The sequence below is a fragment of the Phocoena sinus genome, chromosome 7 (genome assembly GCF_008692025.1).
Source record: "Phocoena sinus isolate mPhoSin1 chromosome 7, mPhoSin1.pri, whole genome shotgun sequence".
Lineage (NCBI taxonomy): Eukaryota > Metazoa > Chordata > Mammalia > Artiodactyla > Phocoenidae > Phocoena > Phocoena sinus.
In genome coordinates, this window is record NC_045769.1 from 63,385,741 (window position 1) to 63,409,808 (window position 24,068).

At 37.8% G+C, this 24,068-nt stretch overlaps 2 protein-coding genes across 9 annotated transcripts; one reads left to right on the forward strand and one right to left on the reverse strand.

Annotated features, from left to right (window-relative positions):
* Positions 1-1,036: 1,036 nt before the first annotated feature.
* On the forward strand, positions 1,037-11,259 carry METTL5 (methyltransferase like 5). 4 transcript variants are annotated; one of them, XM_032638096.1, is made up of 7 exons: positions 1,037-1,453; positions 3,599-3,713; positions 4,101-4,282; positions 5,079-5,161; positions 9,068-9,119; positions 10,683-10,732; positions 11,159-11,259. In XM_032638096.1, the coding sequence occupies exons 1-7, from the start codon at positions 1,345-1,347 to the stop codon at positions 11,195-11,197; spliced, it is 630 nt and encodes a 209-aa protein (XP_032493987.1). In that variant the 5' UTR covers positions 1,037-1,344; the 3' UTR covers positions 11,198-11,259. The 4 variants fall into 4 exon arrangements, with proteins under 4 accessions (XP_032493987.1, XP_032493988.1, XP_032493989.1 ...); XM_032638098.1 differs by having other exon boundaries at positions 1,149-1,281; XM_032638099.1 differs by having other exon boundaries at positions 1,349-1,488.
* On the reverse strand, positions 10,934-20,870 carry SSB (small RNA binding exonuclease protection factor La). Of its 5 annotated transcripts, none has more exons than XM_032638091.1 (12): positions 20,757-20,870; positions 18,963-19,037; positions 15,716-15,819; positions 15,451-15,625; positions 14,688-14,795; positions 14,493-14,593; positions 13,351-13,422; positions 12,981-13,023; positions 12,395-12,535; positions 11,920-12,106; positions 11,665-11,796; positions 10,934-11,351 (listed from the first exon to the last, which is right to left on the reverse strand). In XM_032638091.1, exons 2-12 carry the CDS (start codon positions 19,026-19,028, stop codon positions 11,260-11,262), a joined length of 1,221 nt encoding a protein of 406 aa, XP_032493982.1. In that variant the 5' UTR covers positions 19,029-19,037; positions 20,757-20,870; the 3' UTR covers positions 10,934-11,259. The 5 variants fall into 5 exon arrangements, with proteins under 5 accessions (XP_032493982.1, XP_032493984.1, XP_032493986.1 ...); XM_032638093.1 differs by having other exon boundaries at positions 20,728-20,868; XM_032638095.1 differs by lacking the exon at positions 15,716-15,819 and having other exon boundaries at positions 20,728-20,858.
* Between the last annotated feature and the right edge of the window lie 3,198 nt (positions 20,871-24,068).

A 24,068-nucleotide genomic window follows, 5' to 3' on the forward strand; every position in this document is an offset into this window, starting at 1 on the left:
ACATGTACTAACTCATTTAATCCTCATAACAAATAACTTTGAATTCTGTTTTTCATAGGACGTAGCAGCCTCAGACACCACTCTACTTCATCCTCACCCATCCACTCCTTTTTTTCCCCTTCCTTTGATAATGAAAAGAAGGGTCCATTCCCCAAATTGAGGGCAATCCTTTCACTTAAGCACTGGATCATTCCTTCTCAGGATGCTAACTCCATCCAATATCCTCTTTCTTGCGTTTTGAACCCCTGCCTTTCAACTACCTCTATTCTGTCTGAATTTAGGTATGTTCACAAATCCTTCTATCAGTTAAAAGATAAATAAAAAACTTCCCCCAACCTTACTAAGCATCAGCCATTCTGACTCCTCTTAGCCACTTTTCTTAAGAATTGTTCCCATTTACTCTTTCTAATTCCTTAACTTCCATTTAGTTAACTTCCATTTAGTTCTCCAACCGCGACAACTCAGCTTCTGCTCCTACTCTATGAAAGCTTCTAACTTCTTTCCAGCATTTGACACCACTTCCCATTCCTTAATCTATACTCTCTCTTGCTTGGGCTTCTCGGACATCACCACGCTGTAAGAGCTGAGGTAAGTGACACAGTTGACCTAAAAAGAGGGAAACAAAGTAGGGCATGCGAATGGCAAAGAAAGCAAAGGTGAGTGGAGGTTGCTGCTCTTTGAGAGGGAGCTTAGGAGACAGGAGGCAGAAAGGACCACAATGGGCATTAAAACAAATCGACCGTGACTTTCACCCTCAACTTCACCCTCTTTCTCCCCACTTCCTTCAAGGACCTGACGGTACTCAAGGAAACACTAGACGGTAGTGGCCACGCGACAGGTGGCAGGGGCCGGCCCCTGCGGGCGAGAAAGGCGGGCTTTCCTGCGGGTGCCGACCGCACCGCTGTGGAAGCGAAGGAAGCGCTCGGCTGCCATCGGAACCCGTGCGCGGGCCCGCGGTTGCAGCTCGGCGTGGGGCCGCTAGATGGCGGACGCTTGTGCGCGTGCGTGACGGCGCTTCCGGTCCCGGGCGAGGCGAGAGCAGCCTGTGGAAGGGCGGAGACGCGGCATGAGGATCCCTCGGCGACTCCAGTCCAGTATCGGCGCGGGGTACCCTGGAGGCGGACCGAAGGCTGGTCGAGGACTCTGCCCACCGCTGGCCCGGGGAGGAGAGCGAGAACCGCCTGAGTCGGGTGTACCTTTCGCGCCCTGCGTTCCCAGCCTGGCCCTCAGCCCGCGGCCCTGAAAAAGGGGCGGGGGATCGGAGTTGGCGGGGAGATCCAGGTGAAGTAGGTTTCTCTGCAGATCCAGCGCCGTTAAACCCTGCGAACGCACACTTTTTAAAACATGAAGAAATTAAGGCTTAAGGAACTAGAGAGTCGCCTGCAACAAGTGGATGGATTCGAAAAGCCCAAGCTCCTTCTAGAACAGTATCCAACCAGGCCGCACATTGCAGGTAGGGCGGCAGCTGACCATGCCCTTGTCTCGCAGGTTAGTCCTGTCTACCCACTCCATTGTGAAAATAGAACAGTTATTTGGATACAGAGAAAGTCTAGAGGAATTCTGCTCGAAGATTTCATGTTGCGTTAGAGGGGACTTCCTTGACATTGCACCTGAAAACATCCCAAGCACGAGACACTCTATCGTTTTACTGTTTGTTTTTCTGCATACCCCTCAACACTGTCAGACACTTTTTAATGTGTTTGTTAATCTTATTACACTATTAACTCCTTGAGGACAAAAATGTGCTGGTCTTGTACACACAATTCCCAGAGCCTAGAAGAGTTCCTGGTACCACTCAGGAGCTCAGTAAATACTTGCTAAATCAGGATCCATTTCCCGGTGTAACGAATTGCCAGTACGAGGATTCCTACGCGTTATACTCTGCCCTGGAAATGAATTACTAGAGTTGGTAGTGGAAGGACTGAGTTTTAACAAATCCATAATAGGTGCTATATTAAAGATGAGGATGCATTTCAATTTTAACAAATGATCAGAGAATCAACAGTGTTGCTTGATGTGAGAGATTGATACTGGAAGTAAAATAACACAGGAAAAACCATTTACATTTAATAAACATATTACCAAAGTCATTGAGGGAGTCTTAGGAAAATTAATTTTGTTGGGAACATCTGCAAGGAGGAGTCCTCCTAACTTCAACATAGTTCTGTTTCTAAGCTGCCAAAGAAAGTCAAGGAAAAAGTATACCTGCACTTACATATTGTCATAATTCCAACCAAAATTCCAACCAAAAATTGCACAAAATTGTGTCTGAGGTAAGACCAGTTTTCTCAATTTAGATAATGATTTCTTTAATGTCTTCTGGCTGCAGGGTTTCTTAGTGGAATCCTTTTTTCTTTTTCCCCAAATAACAATCAGTTGTTTCAAAGCCAGTGTGTAATATACACATGGTTGTGCTAATTCTTTGAGATACTAGCTTCAAAGTCACTAACACCTGCAGCAATAATCAGAACAGCACAGTCAGCCTGACACATCCCTGTAATTGTGTTTTTGATAAAACCTCTGGATCCTGGGGCATCAGTGATGGCCAGCAGCCCTTGGTGGGTTCAGATATCCACAGGGAGGTATCAGTGAAGTTACTCATGCTTAACCTTCAGTATAGCCCCAACCTTCGTGTATTTGAAAGATCCCTTTCTCATCTCAGCAGCTTCTGTTCTGCTCCTCAATAGTTCTCTTATCAGGTCTCATTAGTAGATACATGTGTCTGTAGATCATGAATATATATGTGTGAACATATGCATCTAAAGGCTATATTGTGGATAGGTCTTTTCCTTTCCCATTCTAGCTTGAACTTACAGTACCTGTGTTATGGTGACAAACTTGCTGCAAAAAAAGTTCTGTTTTAATGTTAATGCTTGTTCAGTATTAGTGGTTCCCAGACTTACAGATTTCAAAGATCAGTAAAATTTCACAACAATTTTGGAAACTGACGTAGGGTTCCCAGGTCTATATTTTGACAAGGAAAGATTTTCTTTTTTTTTTTTTTTTTTTTGCGGTACACGGGCCTCTCACTGCTGTGGCCTCTCCCGTTGCGGAGCGCTCCAGATGTGCAGGCCCAGCGGCCATGGCTCACGGGCCCAGCCGCTCCGCGGCATGTGGGATCTTCCCGGACCGGGGCACGAACCTGCGTCCCCTGCATCAGCAGGCAGACTCTCAACCACTGCGCCACCAGGGAAGTCCAAGGAAAGAAATTTTTTAAACCTATTTACTCTTACCATCCTTTCATAAAAGTGAAATTTCAACATCAAAGAAAAACTGATATATGTATATGTGTATGGCAATGTTTTGAACAGGTTGAGAAAAAATAAAACATTTTGACCTTATTTTTCTCATTTTACCTCAAAGTTTTGGCATTGTCAGCAGAGACTAGTTTGGTGGAACCACTGGTATGTGTTATTATCCTTACTACATACCAAGTTATTATACCTTACTATTTTTTTAATAATCTGGAACACGATTTAGGGGAGGTCTAAATAATGAAAGATAAGAAATTGTTTTACAAAGAGTCATTTGCACAAATTGGATTTTGTTCATCAACTTGCCTACTTATTCCTTAATCTGTTTTTTTTTGATCATTCAGCATGTATGCTCTATACAATTCATAACACATATGATGACATTGAAAATAAAGTGGTTGCAGATCTAGGATGTGGCTGTGGAGTGCTTAGCATCGGAACTGCAATGCTGGGAGCAGGGTATGTGATCCAGTACATACTATTTGGGTATGGGATGGCTTTAATAAGAAGAGTAAATAAAATCAACTGACTTATATTTATGGGACTCTATAGTGTGAGATGAGAGGAGCAAGAATCTAATACTGAGTACATTTAGAATGGGCAGAACATCAAAACAAACTAAAAAAAAAACAACAACAACAAAAAACAGTAACAGCAGAAGTCATATGCCCCTCTTTTATATGAACCTGAGTTTCCAACCCTTGACAGTTTGGGAAATCATGCTGTTAAAAGACAACACTCACTGTCACTTGGTCAGTTGGGTTTAAAAGGTACATGGTTTTGGTTTTGTTGTTGTTTTGACTGGGGAGCTTTAAGTAGTAGTCACTTTGTGTTTTATATTTATAGGTTGTGTGTTGGATTTGACATAGATGAAGATGCATTGGAAATATTTAGTAGGAATGTAGAAGAGTTTGAGTTAACAAATGTTGACATGGTTCAGTGTGACGTGTGCTCATTATCTAACAGAATGTCCAAGTCATTTGATACAGTAATTATGAATCCTCCCTTTGGGACCAAAAATAATAAAGGTTAGTAAGAAGAATCATGTGTACTGGTGTCTTTGTGGAAAAGCAAGTTTTAAAAACCATTTTTTCATTGATTGTTTGGGTTAAGTGATTTTATCACTGTTTATTAAATAAACCAATCTCTTACCTGTATAGTTATTACAGTTTGAATTTCAGTTTGTTTAATGCATGGCTAGGGAATTGAATTTTTCAATCTTTGTTTTCATAAGTTTGTGCTAAGTGAACAAATTTATCCACTTATTACTTATTCTTCATCTGCTTTCTAGAATGATTTACCTAACCCTTATGAATGAGTATGAATCCCATAAAGGCTTTTATATTTTTAGAACCTCTTTTTAATGTCTCAACATTTGAAGGTTTCAACATGTGTCCATCAGTAAGTAACAGTGATTCACTGTGGCTATTTATTTTATGTATTTTGGGGGCAAGGAGGGTAAGAAGTCAGTAAGAAGAGGAAAAGACATGCATAGTTTAAAAAGTCCTCCCTCCACCTGCCCCCACCATTCTGATTACTACTTTGTTTGCTTCTGCCCTCTTTGAAAGTTGTTAATTTGGAATATAATATTTAAAATTTTTACTTTAGCCTTATTTAAATGGGACAGTATAATTCTGGTTTTATTCCATCAACCTTAAAATATATTTAGATATCTTGGTTATTTGTACTCTGTCTTGTTACAGAATTTGAAATGGCTATTTTGGAGTTTGGAAAAAAATGTTTCTAAATACCTAGTATTCCTTTAATCTTCTATTTTGGTAACAGGTATATAATGTAAATAGGGGCTTTTTCTACTCTTAACAGGGACAGATATGGCCTTTCTGAAGACTGCTTTGGAAATGGCAAGAACAGCAGTATATTCTTTACACAAATCCTCAACTAGAGAAGTAAGTTCAAATCATCACAATATTCTGTGTCATTTATTTTTAAATTCATGACAGTATTTTAAGGATTTACTGTGAATACTAAATACCAGGGTATCTAATTCTCCTGAACTTTTAAAACATCTGGCACTTAGAAAATAAATTTTCCCTTTAACTAGCTAGCATTTGTGATTAGCTTTATTTTGTCAAAGGTTTGTTCAGGCAGGAGCTGTTAACAGGAGAGTGATTATATAATTCAGGAATAGAGGAGTAGGTGTAACAGTGGTTCCAGTATGTCCTTGTTTGCCTGCGTAAGCCCTGGTTGGTGCATCCCAGTGTCCTGGTGTGGCCTGGTGTGCATAAGGGAGGCAAGGGTGGCCTGGTTTTTCAGAACACTGAGCCTGGGAGGCTAAACTGATCTGAGTTCAGAACCCACTTCTTCCATTGTTCTTCACTGTCAGCACATAGCACATAAGGCTGTGTAGGATGTATTCCAGAAAATTGGGGGTGGTGCGGTACCTTTTTTTAGTGTCAGTTTAACATAGTGATCAAGAACACAGACTATAGAGCCAGCCTACCTAGATTCAAATCTGAACTCGGCTGCTTCCCAGCTGTCTTCTCTTGGTCAAGGTACTTGAGTTCATTTTCGTCACCTACACTCACCTATACTCTTACATCATGAGGAACTAAGAGCACCTTATACTTTGCAGGGTTGGTGTGAGGATTAAATGAGTTAATATTTATAAAGCACTTAAATAAGTGTCTGGCAATTGTCATGTTAGCTGTTATTTTAAATCAGACACGTATTAAGAGATTTTAAAGTAGTTTTGTAGGAAAAATATTTTATTTGTATAAATGCAGTGTACTTGAATTCAGCTGGAAACAAATTATGAATATATGGTAATCTACTAACCTTTAAAAATATATCAAATTACATAGCTAAAAATATATACAGGCATACCTTGTTTTATTGCCATTTGCTTTATTGCATTGTGTAGATAATGCATTTTTTACAAATTGAAGGTTTGTGGCAACCCTGCATCAAGCAAGTCTGTCAGCACCATCTTTCCAATAGCATTTGCTCACTTTGTGTCTGTGTCATGTTTTGGTAATTCTTGCAGTATTCCCAACTTTTTTATTATATTTGCTACGGTGATCTGTAATCTTTGATATTACTATTATAATTGTTTTGGCATTATTTAGCAATAAAGTATTGCACACTTAATAGACTACAGTATAGTGTAAACAGAACCCTTATATGCACTGGGAAAGAAAAAATTCAGGTGACTCACTCTTGTGATATTCACTTTATTGCGGTGGTCGGGAACCAAACCTGTAATATCTCTGAGGTATGCCTGTATACTGTTAAACAATTAGTAGTGGTACCTGCAGGTAAGGAGCAGAACACAACATGACTTTACTGGTAAATAAATCCCCATTCAGTAAGTGAAAACAAACACCAGGAATGATTGGTATCTAAAAAGCCTGTGTTGAGGAAGTCCCCAAGATCATCTTCAGGTTTGATGATTCACAAGGAAGTCTCATAGGACTGAGCATATCATCATACTCTTGACTGGGATTTATTATAGCTAAAGGATACAGAGCAAACTTAGCAAAGGGAAAGGTGCATTGGTCACAGTCCAGGAGAAACCAGGTGCAAGCTTCTAGAGTTCTCTCCCAGTGAAGTCATACAGGATGCACTTAATTCTTCCAGCAAAGAAGTTTTGTGACAAGGCATGTGAAATGTTGTCACCCAGGGAAGGTCACTGGAATCTTGGTGCCAAGGGTGTTTATTGGGTACTCATCACATAGGCACCCCCTGCCTGGCACATACCCAAATTCCAGACTCCCAGTAACAAAACAGGTAGTCACCATAAACATTTTAAGCACAGTGAGCCACTATTATTAAGGGTTGGGGAGTGGAAACTCTCCCAAAATCTAAGTTCCCATACGCTAGCCAAAGGCCAAAGTTAACATGTAGACCTTTCTAAGGATAAGCAGTCAGGCCTGCTATGAACTCTTCTGCAGTTTGGCATAACATAAATTTTATATTACTGATATACAGTTCATGCAAACCAAGTAAAATATGCCAATAAAAAGTGCAGTTAAGCAGCAAAGTCTAATTAATTGAATGAATTCCTGTAGTCAAGGAACTCCCATCTTCAGTTTGGTATTGCCATGTTCCACCACCAGGAGGCAGCAGTATCAGCATTGTCCTGGATCCGCTTAATAGAATTTTAAGCAAATATTTACTTAAGTCCATTTTTATTTTGGCAGTGTAGAAGTATTTCCATTAGCACAGCAACTAAATAATTTGAGAAATTAATCTGGTGTGTATTGTGCATACTGTGAAGGAGGTATGATAATGAATGAACTTCTAATACTAAGACAGTCCTTAGTTTATGCTGTAGATACATCTGCTCTAAGCTTTGTGATAATTTTGCTTGTTTTAAGTATTCTATGTAACTAGTAACACTGTTATTGAAGCTTACCTCAGACCCCTTAACTGTAGACCGTTGTCTTTTAAAAGTGCTTGGCCCTCTATTCATAATAGAGGTGCATTTGATAGAATTTTTTGATAGAAATACTTAGGTAAAATATAAGCGTATCTTGGCAGATATGTTAATAATCTGGATGACTCTTAACGGCTGTTGCCATATCTTCTTTCATTAGGCATTGTGAGAATTTAGTTCTTGGCTTATAGTTAAAGCAAAGTAGGTAGGCCAGGCACTGTTCTTTCAGTGTTTATCCCAAGCTTACCCCATTTATTCTTTGACATCTCTGCCAGAACCAACCACATTCCATTGTATAATCTAACATCTAAAACCTCTTTCACTAATCTTAGGGCTCAGATAGCAAAGAAATGTCATCATACTTTATTTCTCAAAAATTTACCAAGATCCTAGTATTCCATTAAATTACAATATTATTTGTATTAAAGTCTGTATCCTTATACAGAAATTTTAGATCTCAAAGTAGGGGGAAAAATATGCCCAGAACTGGGATTATTTATTAAATACAAGAACAGACTACAAGCACAAACATATTGTCAGTGTTGTTTATAATGGAAATATTTGAACCTCAAACATACGGATAATTGAGTATTTTATCAATCAGTTTGAGTACTGTGAACACTACCAACATGAACAAAATGCTTATACCAAATATTGCTATCTCTACTATGGTAGTTCTAGAAAATTATGCATAAAATTTACTTAGGGGATTATGGGCAACTTTTTTTCCCATTTTTATTAATGTTGGAGTGTTGTGTATATATTTTAATTCATAAAGCAATTTTTATAACAAATTAGTAATCAAAAATTTTATGAAGTGGTTCAAAATTCTTAGACCTATAAATAGCTAACATTTAGTACTTGCTCTGTATGCCACCACAGTTCAAAGCACTTTTCACATTCTGCAACAATCTGATGAGATATCATTATCATCCTCATTTAACGGATGAGGGAACTGAGGCACACAAAAAATGCGTAATTTGCTCAGGGTTACATAGCTAATAGAGCTTCAGTTCAAATGCAGGCTGTCTGGTTCCAGAAACCATGTCCTTAACCTCTGTACCATACTGCCACTGAATTGCTCATGGACATAGATCTCTGCTGAATGGTTTCTAGGATACCTGTATATATTGATGAAATAACGCTGCAGAAACCATGAGTACATTATTTACTTTGATGCACTTCTGAAATAATAGCTTTATTACTTGACTTTAATTATGTAATTTGGCTCAGATCATTAAATGGCTTGGTTTTGTATTTTCAAAATATTCATCCAGTTGAAAAAATTTTAATGAAAATTCTAATTTAAATTAAATTCTAATGAAATTTTAAAAGCTTGAAAATCAAGTATTAGTAAAAAGCAATTTTTAAAAAACTTTAAAGATCAGCTCACATTAAAATGTTATTTTATGTTCAGCATATTCAAAAGAAAGCTGCAGAATGGAAAATCAAGATAGATATTATTGCAGGTAAGACAATTATGTTTCTCATAAACAAATCTCAACCCTAATTATCTAAGAAGGCCAACAGGCATTAGACTAACCAGAATTTTTACATGTGCTGAGAAAAGATATTGTAGAACATGTATTTTAGTGTGGCAAAATGTGTGTGGTTGGTAGTGGGTTGGAAACGGAGTAAAGGCAGGGTATCAATGTTTGCCCAAGACTGTCCCAATTTATGCATTTTACTGAAAATTTTTAATGGCACCCAAGTATTTGTTCTTTCCAGGCTCAGACAGAACCTTATAATCATCACAGTGACTTAAGAGCTTGGGCTTAGAGTTTGTCAGGCCTTAGTTTGAAATTCATTCCTGGAAAATACCACCAGATTATGCCTGGATTACCCTTCTATTTCAACTTTCTAATTGTCCCTGGAGTCAAATAACATGAAGCTTTTAATTTTTTTAGTGGGGGATAGAATATCATCAGCCACATGATGTAAATCATGTTTGATACATTTTTATTAGTAAACTGGATAATATTCACAAACATCAGAATGGGAAAAGCATGTAACTAGAAGCTAACTATAATCCAAGTAATTCTGAAAAGCCTGAAATAAGAGTACAATAAGGGGGAAATTATTTTACACAATAATAAACTGACTGGATTAGTACTAATAGTGTTAACCACATAACTAGATCTATTGCCTTCATAATAATTAGTAATGTAATGTGTAAAAGTCTGTCTTCCTAGTATATTCAGTATTGTCACTCCTTACCTAGTTTAAGGTATTATAATATGCAACATGCAGACCTTAGAATAGTTCCAGTAGTAGCACACCAGGCCAGAGCCTTGCTACTCCAAGTGTGGTCCTCAAATGTGGACCATCAGCATTGACATCCCTTGGGAGCTTGTCAGACTTGAAGAATTTCAGGCTGCACCCAGACCTACTGAATTATAATCTGCATTTGAACAGGATTTGATTTGATTTGAAGGTGATCTGATTGCACATTAAAAGTTGAAAGCTGTGATTTAGTTAGAATTTGTTGCAAAATATGAAGCATAGGTAGGTAGACTTACTGCCATCCCTCTAAAGTTGATCAGTGCTAAGTTTTGAGAACCGACATTATCCTTTAGAAGAAAAGAATATGAAAAGTGGTTTTTCATTTGAGAGCTCAGTAGGAAAATAATTAGCTACTTACTACCATTACTAAAATCCAAACCAGAAATTTTTAAAATAAGCATGGTTGTTGTGCAATTGGTAGCTATAGATTATTTAGGAAATTAAAAATAGGAAGATACTATCATATTTTCATGGGATACACTGTGACCACTTGTTAACCTTCTATACTCTTCCCCATAATCTCAAATTTTGATATAAATGACCAAAACAAATGCCAGGCTGTTTGCCATGGCTTATTGTGGGAATATATCAAATCAGTCCTGGATAAATTAAGTGACAGCTCTGAAATGTCTGGCTTATCAGCATTTAGTACTTCCTTAATTTTTTTCTTTTTTTTTTTTTTTTTTAAGTCAAGGGTGGTAAATGTTTGGAAGTATAATTTTTACCCTTAGGTGGCTTTTGTTTTGTAGAGCTACGATATGACCTGCCGGCATCATACAAGTTTCATAAAAGAAAATCAGTAAGTCTCTTGATTCTAGTTTATCTACATTCAGTACTGAAAAACTTCACAGTAAGTAAATATTTCTAATGTTATCAAGTTGTTTGAGTGAATACAGAAAGCCAGCCTAGAAGATAAATACTTAACTCTGGGATGGGCCTATAACCACAAAAGCCAATATGCTGGTTTAAGATAAATTCTCAAATACTTTGAGCACAAAAATAAAAAATAAACTAATTTTATTTTTATGCAGTATACATTTTATTACTTTGTACTAATACACTCTCATATTACAAAGGCAATTTAGTGGAAGGATGTTTCTTTTGATATTTGAATAATCTGAAAGAACACAAACAGAATTATACATAAAAAAATACTCATTTTGATAACAATAACAACCACAAAAAAAGACAAGTTAAACAACAAAAAAGTTTTCCTTTCTTACAGGTGGACATTGAAGTGGACCTAATTCGGTTTTCTTTTTAAAAGCCTCCAGAGACAAAAGCAGCTTAAAATCTAATTAAAATGAATAAAAAATGTTTACTAAATTACTGGTCTCCGGCACCATTTTCTGTTTTCTGTTGTTTTGATGCAGGTTCTTCTTCTTTGTCTGTTTCTTCTCTTGCTCTTTTCACTGGTCCTATACAATGACAATTAATTTTCATTAAGTTCACTGTAAGCATTACTCTTAATACTAAGCATAACTATAAAAAATAATTGTTTAAACAGATTAGCAACAACTTTCCTACACCAATGAGAAAACGCTTTTCCTTTAGTATGGACCTGGCTCTCTAAACTTAGCTTCCCAACATCTTTTCCACATGTAAAATAGCATAACCAGGGTCAATCACAATCTTGAGAACATCACTTACACAGAAGTTGTAAAACCACATTGCTGTTCTCTCCCACAAATAATTTCTCATCAAAGTACCAAAGGACTTAAAAAAACTTACTAGATGCACCATTTTCATCATGTTCATCATCACTGTCAAATTTAGTTTTCTTGCCCTGAAACTGTACTTTTCCTTTAGCAGACCCAACCTGGGCAGCTTTATTTCCCTTTCCTTTTCCTTTAAATCTGCGACCTGTAGAGACAAAATTGAGAAATCCGTAATGTTTTAAACCTCTCGTCAATGTCTTTTACCACCAATTAAAATTTTTACCCAAGCAAATGAGTTAAATAGTCAAAGAAAATCAGAATTAATGACCTTTTGACTTCCATTTGTTTAGGGATTCTTGTTGATCTTCTATTATTTTTTTCAATGCTTCTTTTTCCACATCTCCTTCTAGTACTTCCCACGTGACCTCTTTGTTCCTTAATTGTAGGTTATCATTATTTGCATCTTTTGCTTTATCCAGTGCTTCCTTAGCTTTTTCTTTAAACAGAATTATTCCCTACACCAAAGACGGAAAACAAAGGCCAGGGAATTTTACTGAACATCAGGAAGTTATTAAAAAACTTGAAGTCACTAATTCCAACAGTTATTTATAGCACAATTCAGAAAATATCAGACATCACATCCAGTTACAGCAATAATAAAACAAAGTAAATAACCAAGTAGAAACTATTTTCATAAACATACTAACAAAAATTTGCTTTCTTCTACTAATGTCATCTTCTAAAAGATAAGTTTCTATGAATTTTTAAACTGAGTGGTTAAGAGCATATGAATATTTCCAAACCTCTTTGGCTCCTCTGACAAAGTCTATCCATTTTATTTCACCATGATTTGAGAAAAGGATATGCAAATCTTCTCTACACGTCTGATCATCTAAGTCCCCCGAGAATTTCAGCAAGCAGCCAATCTTTTCTTCTAGAGATTTCTATAAAAATATATAAGGTGATAAGTTTCTTAAAAGCAACCACAAACCAGAAATGGCATATACCTCCCTCCCTCTCTCTCTATACATACATATATATATATATATATATACACACACACACACACACACACACACACATACAAGGAATAAGCTAGAAACTAAAATGCTATTTTGAAGTAGTATAAGTTTAAATAGTTTAAGTAGTTGGTGCATTTTCCTTTATCATCCTTTGTTCTACAATGGCTTCTGATTTTAACTTCTCCAGCAAATAATAGTTATTATATAAATCTTACTGCGCTGAATAAGTAATAATTTTAGGCAATATTTGGCTAATACTTAAGTGCTATGACAACTGTAGACTTGCTTACATATGTTCTTTAAAAAGTCCCCAGGTTTTTTATTCTCCTAAATTTGAATTACAGATTTCTTAGTAATATATACGTACCATTTCAGCATTTTCTGCTAACTTTTGTTTTTCTTCTTGCTCTCTACAAGTAAAAATATCATTAGAACATTTCCATTTACTTCATGTATGAGAAAATTAAACCCTGATAAAGTTAACCTTAAGCATGATGACTAAACTACTTAATAACCAAAGCCAGTCCTTAGGCTTTCTGACTGTCTGATGCTAGAGTGCAACACAATGTGGCCCCAAGATTATCAAGGCAGCTTAAGACCTCAATGTTTCATTAGCAAAAGAAAGGCCTACTGTACTCATTTCAGAGCTCATCATCAGCCTCACCTCCCAGAACCAATAACTTTACCTGTCAAAGCTTTAAGGAACTAAAATGTTATGATTAGCTCAACATACTTACTGTTTAGCTCGTAATTTAGCTTCGATTTTATTTTGCTTTCTTTCTTCATTTTTTTTTGCAAAGTAATCTTCCCTGAAGGACACAAAATATAAAGGCTAATAAGTTCATGAGAACAAAGAGGACTGCAAATTATATTGAATGATTTAAGACATCACACAAGAATGAATGTTACACTCTCTATCAACAAAATTACCTATAAGTTCAAAATACATTATTTTTTAAAATAACAGCTTTACTAAGAAAGAATTCACATGCCATAAAATTCATTCTTTTAAAGCATATAATTCAATGACTTTTAGTATATTAAGAATTGTACATCATCACTACTAATGAATTTCAGAACATTTTCATCACCACAAAAAAGAAACCCTATATTCGCTAAGAATCTCATGCTGATTTTCATTTTTCATGTATAGAAAAAAGAAAATATACCAAAAGTTATGCAACTAATTTGCTTCATAGTTTTTTAGTGTTAATTTCACAAAAGCAAAAATTCTGAAATCCGAGACCCAAGAATAAGAGCAGTTATGAAAATCACAAGTTAAAAAAATCTTTGAGAGTTTAATTGACAGCATGATTTATCACTGTGCATCTCTAAGTCCATCAGATTTAGTATACAGCATTTAGAAGACTGTGCAATGCAAAAGTAGGGGATTATGGCCCCACAACCATATCATGAAAATGTCCTGGTTTGTCCTAATTTTTAGACACACACACAGGTGCGCACACACACACACCAAGAATGTGATTCAAATCTCTATTAAATAATCCTTTGTACTGTATAAAAATACAGGCATATATAGATTACGAGAATAGATAAAAAAATTGTACAGTGATTTATTCTCTAACCACACCAAAAGCTCAGATTTTATCATCAAGTTTAACTATAAGTTTCACATGCAAAATAAGTACTAAAACTTAACCTCCCTTATTACGTGCTTGAAAAGGTCCTAACACTTCCTTATAGTCTCAAAGGACTAGTAGTTCCAGTGAGCAAACTTCAAGCATTTCTCAAAGGATGCCTAAGGATACTAAAAATACTGATCTTACTGTAGGGAATGTTATGCTATACTCCTTACCCCAGTGTGTCAATTCCAGACAACTAAGTGGCCAAAAAAAAAAACATCAGCAAGTTGACTTACTTGAAAAGTATTAGCAGGTCTGTGTCTTTGTACTTCTGGCCAGTGGTCTCAACAAACTTCTTAGCAGATTCAATGGTATCAAATACAGCAAATATTGATCCCTATTAGAAGTGGAAGAAAAGTTGGGGTTTTTTTTAAAGTTACATCCCAATTATTTTTCTACTAGAAAATATCTGTTACATCATACAACCATACCTTAAATGCTTTGTGCAATGTTCTTCTCATCTGAATATTTAGTACCTGACCTTTATCTTCCAACCATTCTTTTATGTCATCAAGGGTTGCATCAATTGGGAAGCCTTTCTGTGAAGAGTAGGAAGAAATGTACAAATGACAACTCAAGTAAACGATTTGTCAGAAATTCTGATTTATTTTGTCTTGAAATGAAGCGAGGATATATATATCTCTCTTTCTCTGTCTCTTAAATGTTTAATAGCTCTGGTTAAGAGCCATTGTTGACCAGTGCAATAGAAGTGACTCATTTATCTGGGATTCACTTCAAAATAATCCAGATAGGCCAAAGATAAGACAAGATTAATCACGTTAGTAACTGTTGAAGTTGGATAATGGTACATTATATATTCAATCTACTTCTGTATGTCTGAATTTTTGCAGAATAAAAAAATCTACTTAAAAATTAATGTGCTAAAGAAAACAGCTAACAAGTTTAGCTGTTGATAAGTAAGAACAGTTGATGTGCACTGGGTACTTACAATATGTATGTCAAAAGATTTTGTCCAATGTTATATGGGTTTTTTCATTTAATTCTCACAACAGTTCTATAAGGTAAAAAATATTATCCCCATTTATGAAGATAAAGCTTACAGAGGCTAAGAATATTGCCCAAGGATATACAGTAAGTGGTGAAGCTATGATTCCTGAGCCCTTATTCTTATCCACCCTATGTGCTTTCTAAATAAATTTAAGATACAATTAAATGCATTAAAGGCCCACTTACAATATAAACAGATCTGTTTTTTACATCATTTTTATACTCATCAGTCACTTCAGGGAGGGGTTTGCTTGGAGATCTTCTAATTTTAGTTTTATCTTCACTTATTTCCATAAGTTCTGCCTTTGATTTGCTCAATGCTTCTACTATTACATTAAAGTCTGTTGTTAGACGGTTTAACCTGCAAAAAAAAATATATAAAAGCATTGTAAAACTTAGTAGTAGCACTTGCTGTTAGCAGAAAATCTTATAATTTAAAAAAGGTTTTTACCTATTAAATTTTATCATTATCTCCAAAGGTACCCAGCCTTCATCCAGTTTGATCTGTTCCTTTAAAAATTTGTCGCGTGGCAAATTGAAGTCACCAAAATAATACTGCAAGATAATTACAGTATGTTGCAGAGCACTGTATAATATTGAGTATAAAAAATTACCATTACATCACCAAGTCCTAGTCTTAAAAATACATGTCAAAACTTAACTGGTGGGACTTCCCTGGTGGTCAGTGGGTAAGACTCCACGCTCCCCATGCAGGGGGGCCAGGTTCAATCCCTGGTCGTTGCCACAACTAAGAAGTCCCCATGCCACAACTAAGACCCGGCACAGCCAAAATAAATAAATATTTAAAAAAAAAAAAAAACTGGCGGGCTTCCCTGGTGGCGCAGTGGTTGAGAGTCCGCCTGCCGATGCAGGGGACACGGGTTCGTGCCCCGGTCCGGGAGGATCCCACATGCCGCGGAGCGGCTGGGCCCGTGAGCCATGGCCGCTGAGCCTGCGCGTCCGGAGCCTGTCCTCCGCAACGGGAGAGGCCACAACAGTGAGAGGCCCGCGTAACGCATAAAAAAAAAAAAAAAACTGGCAATAAACATTTTCTCTTAAATACACTGTAATATTTATAATACATATTAACAGAAAGATAAAACTAAAAATAATTATTGAAACAATATATTTAGCAGATGTGACAATAGATTAGAAAGCCTTAAAACAAAAACATATTTAAGGATTTGGTATATGAAAAGCCTCTTATTTCAAGTCAGTGTGAAAAGAACAGATTGTTAAATTTAAGAAACTAGAATAATCTGATTAATCACTCTAATTTTTAAAAAAATAGAAAAATTTAAAAGTTAAAAAATTAGGTAAGCTGGGACGAAGTGAGAGTGGCATGGACATATATACACTACCAAATGTAAAACAGCTAGCTAGTGGGAAGCAGCTGCATAGCACAGGGAGATCAGCTCAGTGCTTTGTGACCAGCTAGAGGGGTGGGATAGGGACGGTGGGAGGGAGACGCAAGAGGGAGGGGATATGGGGATATATGTATATGTATAGCTGATTCACTTTGTTATACAGCAGAAACTAACACACCATTGTAAAGCAATTATACTCCAATAAAGATGTTAAAAAAAATTGGGTGAGTATTTACCTAATTTAAGCACAGAGGCACCCTTCCTTAGTATAAAAACAAAGAAAAAAGTGTACATGAAAAAACCCAGGTGTGACTACTTGGAATGCCAAAAGTAGCATAAAAAGTAAAAGACAAACACAAAAGCTTATTAATACTTCTTATAAATCAACAAAGAAGAAAAAAAACCTCTGAAAACCCTAATAGAAAAATGAGTAAAGGACACTTTTGTTTTGGCCACACCACACTGCATGCAGGATCTTAGTTCCCCAACCAGGGATGGAACCTGTGCCCCCTGCATTGGAAGCATGGAGTCTTAACCACTTGTTTGCCAGGGAAGTCCCAGTAAAGGACATTTTTTTTTAATTACTAAAAATAAAAATGTACTATAAACATTAAAAAGTTCAAGCTCACTATTAACCAAATAAATGCAATTTAAAGCAATGAAAAGCATTTAGCCAAAACTCTAAAGACAAGAATACCCAGTATTGGCCTGAACACAGAGAAATGGTCATGCAGGTAGAGATGTTAACTGGCAGTAAGTATCAAAAATCAAAAGTTCTGGGGGCTTCCTTCCAGTGGTTGAGAGTCCGCCTGCCGATGCAGGGGACACGGGTTCGTGCCCCGGTCTGGGAAGATCCCACATGCTGTGGAGAGGCTGGGCCTGTGAGCCATGGCCGCTGAGTCTGCACATCCGGAGCCTGTGCTCCGCAACAGGAGAGGCCACAACAGTGAGAGGCCCGCATACCGCAAAAAAAAAAAAAAAAAAATCAAAAGTTCTAAAAAAACATGTATAACCCTTGAGGCAGTACATCTCCCTCTAGGAATTTTATCTTAGAGAAATCAATAAACATGTTTAGTAACATTTATATATAAAGATATTCATCGTAGAATTACTACAGCTAAAAAATTGGATATGTCCTACATATCAAATAGGGGACAGTGTAAATTACTGATGATACAAAACTACTCCCCCATAATGCATCCTATGTTTGGTGGGGGGAAAAGGGAAAAAATTATGTTACTGTGAGCACTGACCAATTTGTGAAAAGGTATTTATCAGGCTTTTAACCTTGATTACCTCAAGAGGGTGAGATTTGAGAGGTGGCAGGTTGTGGGACATTATTAACTTTTTCTATATACAGTTTTCTTCACAATTATAAAGAAATTAATAAAAAAAAAAAAGCTGTAACACAGGAAATTTAAAATAACAGAGAAGTGCAACTTTGAAAAAGTTCTGAGAGTTGCAAAAAAAACACCAAACAATATGATCTGAAGTTCCTCATTAAGAATATAAAACATAAATTAAGAGATAATTTCCCATGTAGCCATTACTGATACTGTAAAGCACCAACTTAAATACAATACCTAAATTCAAAAAAAATGTTAAGAGAAAACAGATACTCTTAAAAGTTACAACGGCTGAGACTTCCCTGGTAGTCCAGTGGTTAAGACTTCGTCTTTCAATGTAGGGGCTGCAGGTTCCAGCTAAGATCCCACATGCCTCACGGCCAAAAAAACCAAAACATAAAACAGAATATTGTAACAAATTCAATAAAGACTTTAAAAATGGTCACATCAAAAAAAAAAAAAAAAAAAAAACTACCAAAAACAGAAAAACCCAAAAAACAAAAAAACACCTTTAAAAAGTTACAATGGCTGAGAACACCTAATTGGGCAGGAAAAACTACTAGGACCTGCAAGAATAAAGTGCTATTTAACAGGGAAGGTATTTTACAAAGGATTTTAAAAATTATTTTACTATGTGCTAGGCACTATTCCAAATGTTTTACATTTTGTGAACTAATGTAACCCTCACAACCACCTTATGAGGAGGGTACACTATTATCCTCGCTTTACAGACTAGGAGAAAAAAGTTAACTAACACTATAGTGTTACCTTTTGAAATGTCTTTGTTCTTGGGTTTCAGAAACAGGCTCCACCAATATAAAACTGTATACTACTGTATGTTTATCTAACTCCAAGAATCAAAGACAAACCAAAAGTTCAATAGGTCAATATACTGAAATTAAATGGTCTATCTGTATTTTTTTTGAGGCCCTAAATTTCCTCTCAAAGAGCCTGGTTTTGCAGTGTAATACCACAGGAATCATACCTCTATTTGATGACAGATTTTGGCCTCCAGAGCAGCCATTTTTTCATTACCACCATTTTCTGCCATTCTGGCTATCTGTAAAATTTCCCAAATTGGCATAAAAAAGTTATTTACTTTTTACGTAAAACTCAAGACCATTAAAAGAATGTTCTAAAATTATCAATATCCCACTGTTTTCCTAAAAATCAGTAATTTTTAATTTCATGGGTTCAATTTCTCTACTCAATTCTCAAATTTCAACAAAAGAAAACTTTGAAATTAGTGATGAAAATCTATGGATAATCCACACCCCTTCCAGTAAATCACTGTTCCATCTTCTATAACAAAGTGAGTGGTTATCTTCATTTAGCTGATCTAGAAAGCTTTGAGGGAAAAAACTCCATTCAACCACTTACCAATCATTACCAGGTTTAAGTAGATCATCATCTGTCAGTATATTACTGTGGATCTCAGTCTTGTTTGGTGTGGGCCGAATTTCGTTTACAATTAGTCATAGCTGACTTACCAAAAACTTGTTATCAACAAGATTATGTATCAAAACTTTAAGGTAAAAAAAATTCAAACACTACATACAGTCAGGGTTAGAGTAAATAAATGCTAATGGTAAGGAACATAGGAAAATGATCATTTGAGAACCTGAGGACACTAATACAACATTAAACTGGGCGTATGCCTACTAATTCACTAATACATTGATTAACCTTACAGCCAGTTTCCTGTTTCACATCCCTGACAATAGCATTGTAGGAAAAAATAAAGCTGTGAAGTTGGTTTGCTAGGGATAACAAAGTCTCCTGACTTCAAATTACTTGCTTCTAGTGCTCCGTTAAAACCATCCAAACACCGTGTACAACAGTATATTTAAAAGAATTCATCAAGGATATATCTGCCATTAATTAACTCTAGCGATGAACTATGACTGGTACACTTCTTGGAGGCATGGCTTTACAATTTTTAATTGCTATGCAATACAACCTGGATGCACACTGGAAGCTCTCCTATGGTGCAACATCTCACTACAAAATTTGGCCAATCTTACGCTTTGGCTGTCGATCATAATTCCTAAGTTATTACTGTGATCTAGGGCCCCCTATAAAACAAAGGGTGAGATAAAAGACCTATTTAGTCTTTGTAAGAGTTCTTTGGCCTACCCAATTTTGGAACTTCATGAGATACTTTCTCAGAATGTACATACAACTAGAAGTGAAATATTACCCTCACTTTCCAATTTCTCTCAGAAGCCTTGATGTGAGTGAATGAGGACCATTAAAACCCAAGAGAGTGACGCCAGGGGAACACCTGCGGCCCCGATTCCCCGGCCTCCAATCTGTCCCACACGATCCAAGGAACACTTCGGCGTTTAACCCACGTCGACCTCTCCAGAAACATACACAGTCTGACAGAAACATCCGCTTTCGGCGACACTGGAAAGCGGTGGAGGTACGAAACCTTAAAGACGCAGTGGGGATGCGGGCAGCCTGGGTCCAAAGAACCCGCCACAGCCCGTCCCAAAGCAACCCCTCGGTCGCCTGTGCCCCAACCACGTGCGGGGGAACCCTAGCTCCTGTGAGGAACGCAGAGGCCGGCTCCCCACCTCGCGGCTGCCCGCGCCCCTCACTCCCCAGCCCAGCGCGCCGCCTCCGGCTGCGGCCCACGAGGCGCTCGCCCCGAACGCGAGGAAGGCGAGGAGCGCACGCAACCAGCGTGAGGCAGCAAGGAAAGGGAACGCGCCGTCGCGCACCACGCAAAGCAGACCCTTTTGTACCTTCTTTTTAGCCGCCTGGAGTTCCTCACCTTCAAGTGCCCGGTCCCACAGAGACGCGCCAGAGGGTCACTAACAACGACACCGACGTCTCCTATCCCTAGCGCCGCCAGCTTGCCCAACGCGCCTAAAGAAGATGGGGGTTGTCCCGGCAGCCCTTGCGGCCAGGGTGGGCGGGGCTTCGGGCGGCCCGAGCCGGCTCCGCGCTCTGAGCATGCGCTGCGGCCGCGGGCTCCCAAGGCCGGAGAAGTCCCGCCCTCAGTTCGAGGAGTTTGGGTTGAAATGGCCAGCGGGACCTTGGAGGATATTACGTTAAATATTTATTTTTAAGTATTTTTGGACAGAACTTGTATTTCCAGCCCTTCCTTAGGCTGTCCATTCACATGAAGTGGTTGACTTTTTTTTCAGATTATACTTTAAAAAAAATTGTTTTAATTATCCGTAATAGTTCCCCCTCAAAAAAATGACAAGTAAAATTTTTAAAAAGTGAAAAATTCATGGAATCTTAGAGTTGAGAAAACAATACAGTAGATCGTTTAAGAGCTGGAACTCTGAGGACTTCCCTGGCGGTCCAGTGATTAAGACCCTGCGCTCCCACTGCAGGGGGCACGCGGTTGGATCCCTGGTCCAGGTAAGATCCCGCACGATCCGCAGCCCCGCCAAAAAAAAAAAAGAGCTGGAATTCTGAAACCAGACTGCCTGCATTCAAATAACGGCTCTCCAGTTTACAGGCTGTGTGATCTTGGGCAAGTTACTCAACTTCTCAATCCCTCACATATAAAATTGGGCCAATGCTAAGTATCTTATACCTCGTACCGTTGTCGTGAGCATTAAATGTGATACAACATATGTACCTTGCTGGGAACTGTGCGTGGCATATAGGAAGAGGAGCAGCATATATTAATTTAAAACAAACAAAAAACGTCATTTTAAAAAACTGAAAGGCCATCTAGTGCAGAAGCCTGTTGGTCTGCTAGAGACGCCTTCTTTTTTTTTTTAATTTTAATTCCCCCACCAGGGATTGAATCCCGGGCCAACGGCAGTGAAAGCGCGGAGTCCTAACCACTGGACCTCCAGGGAATTCCCAAGAGCCCTTTTCTATTAGTATACTTTTTGCACAATAGTTTTAGTCACTTAAAGGAGGTTTTTCTTGTGGTGAGGCAATCTTTTATTTTCCCCTGAGTTTTCTTGAAAATTTAAAATGGTATTGGTGAAATAGCCTATTAAGTGATTTCAGAGTTTTTTGGCAGTCCCAAAACAGATCAAATGAATTTATTTGGAAAAAAATTCAGTTATAGGTTCAATCCAGACATAACGTTAAGCCAATGAGAAAAAATTAATAGAGTTATGCTGAGGTAGTTTAAATTCAAATGAATCATGTTCTCTTTTATCCACTCAACAAATATTTATCTAGTCTCTACTTTGTACCAGACAAAATAAAAACTTAATTCACTTTTTGATCAAGTCAGTGAGAATATAGGTATTTAACAGGGCAAATCATATGCATGTCAGCGTATGCCCACTCAGCTGTTCAGCATAGTATTTACTACATGCCTTCTAATGTCCCGGTGTGGAGCTTGACAGTGGGAATGAAAAGACCCAGACTCTGCCTAGAGACAGTGACACCTAAACAAATGACCCTGCTCCTTTTATGCCTGCACAATGTCTGGGTAGAACCACAGATACAGTCTGTTACCAGAAACCACTTACTGCAAAACATTTAGTGTTCCTGTCAGGTCCCTGATCCTTTACTTTCTCTTTCTTTTCTTCTCCTTTTCTTTCTCTGTCTCTGTCTCTATCTCTGTCTCTGTCTCTGTCTCTCTTCTAGGAGCCAAGCTCCATGCAGCCACCACCCTTTAGGGAAAATGGATTCCTGGCTGCATACCAGGAAGGTTCTTTTTTCAGATGAAGCATCAAGAAGACTCTCTCTCATGCTGATGTCCATCTCTTTAATAACATAACTTTGTAGGATAATATACTAAAAGACCTTCTCTTTGAGTGTAGATTTAGTAGAACTATTTTAGAGAGCAACTTGGTAATATCTGCTAAAGTTTATGATATGCATAGCTGGTGGCCCCAAAGTCTACTCCTAAAAGTATATTCTAGGGAAATTTTTACATCTGTGCATAAGAAGACATGTTCAAGAATATTCATAGCAGCATAGTATATAAATGCAAAGAATTGGAAATCCATTAAATGTCCATCAAAAAAGAATGGGTAACTAAATTGCGGTGTAATTAAACAATGAAATAATAAACTATACAATGATGAAAACAAATAAACCAAAACTGCATGCATTAACACTGATGAAATTCACAAACATGATGCTGAGTAAAAAAAAAAAAAAGTTTTAGAAGAAATATAAGTAGCACCCCTAGCCACTGTGGCAGTGAAAAATCCCCTTACATTTCTAAATACTAAGAGATGGTTATTGCTGCCCTTCCTCCAATATTAAGAACAATTAGGATAATGGCATTATTCTAGCTTAGTTAGACATTTAGTTTGAAATACTTGTTAGCCATCCAGGTAGAGATGTCAAGTGGACAGTTGGTAAATGAGTTTGGAACTTAGGGGAGAAGTCAGGGTTGGAGATACAAATTTTGGAGTTATTAGCATATAGGAGACATTTAAAGCCATGGCATTAGATGAGCTCTCCTAGAGAGAGTACAGACAGTGAAGATAAGAGGGCCCAAGACTGAACCCTCTAGCATTCCAACTTTTTGGATACTGGATAAAGGAAGAGAAGCATGTACAGGAACTAGAATAAGCACAGCCTGAGAGGTACTAGGAAAACATGGTGCCATAGAAACTAAAGGGGGAGGATGTTTCAAGGAAGAAATAATCAACTGAGTAAATTCTTCTGAGAAGGGTTGCAGCCTGACCAATTTTGTCATTACGGCAGAGACTGTTACTTATCCCCCAGTATTGGCTCTCCCCTTCCTCTGTAATAATATCACCCCTGGGCTTCCCTGGTGGCGCAGTGGTTGGGAGTCTGCCTGACAATGCAGGGGACGCGGGTTCGCGCCCTGGTCTGGGAGGATCCCACATGCTGCAGAGCAACTGGGCCCGTGAGCCACAATTACTGAGCCTGCGCATCTGGAGCCTGTGCTCCGCAATAGAGGCCGCGATAGTGAAAGGCCTGCGCACCGCGATGAAGAGTGGCCCCCCCTTGCCACAACTAGGGAAAGCCCTCGCACAGAAACGAAGACCCAACACAGCCATAAATAAATAAATAAATAATAATATCACTCCTGATTTTTAACCAAACGCATGGCCAATCAGAGATTAAAACTGCATTTTTTCCAGTCTCCCTTTCAGCTAAATAAGACCATGTCTGGTCAATG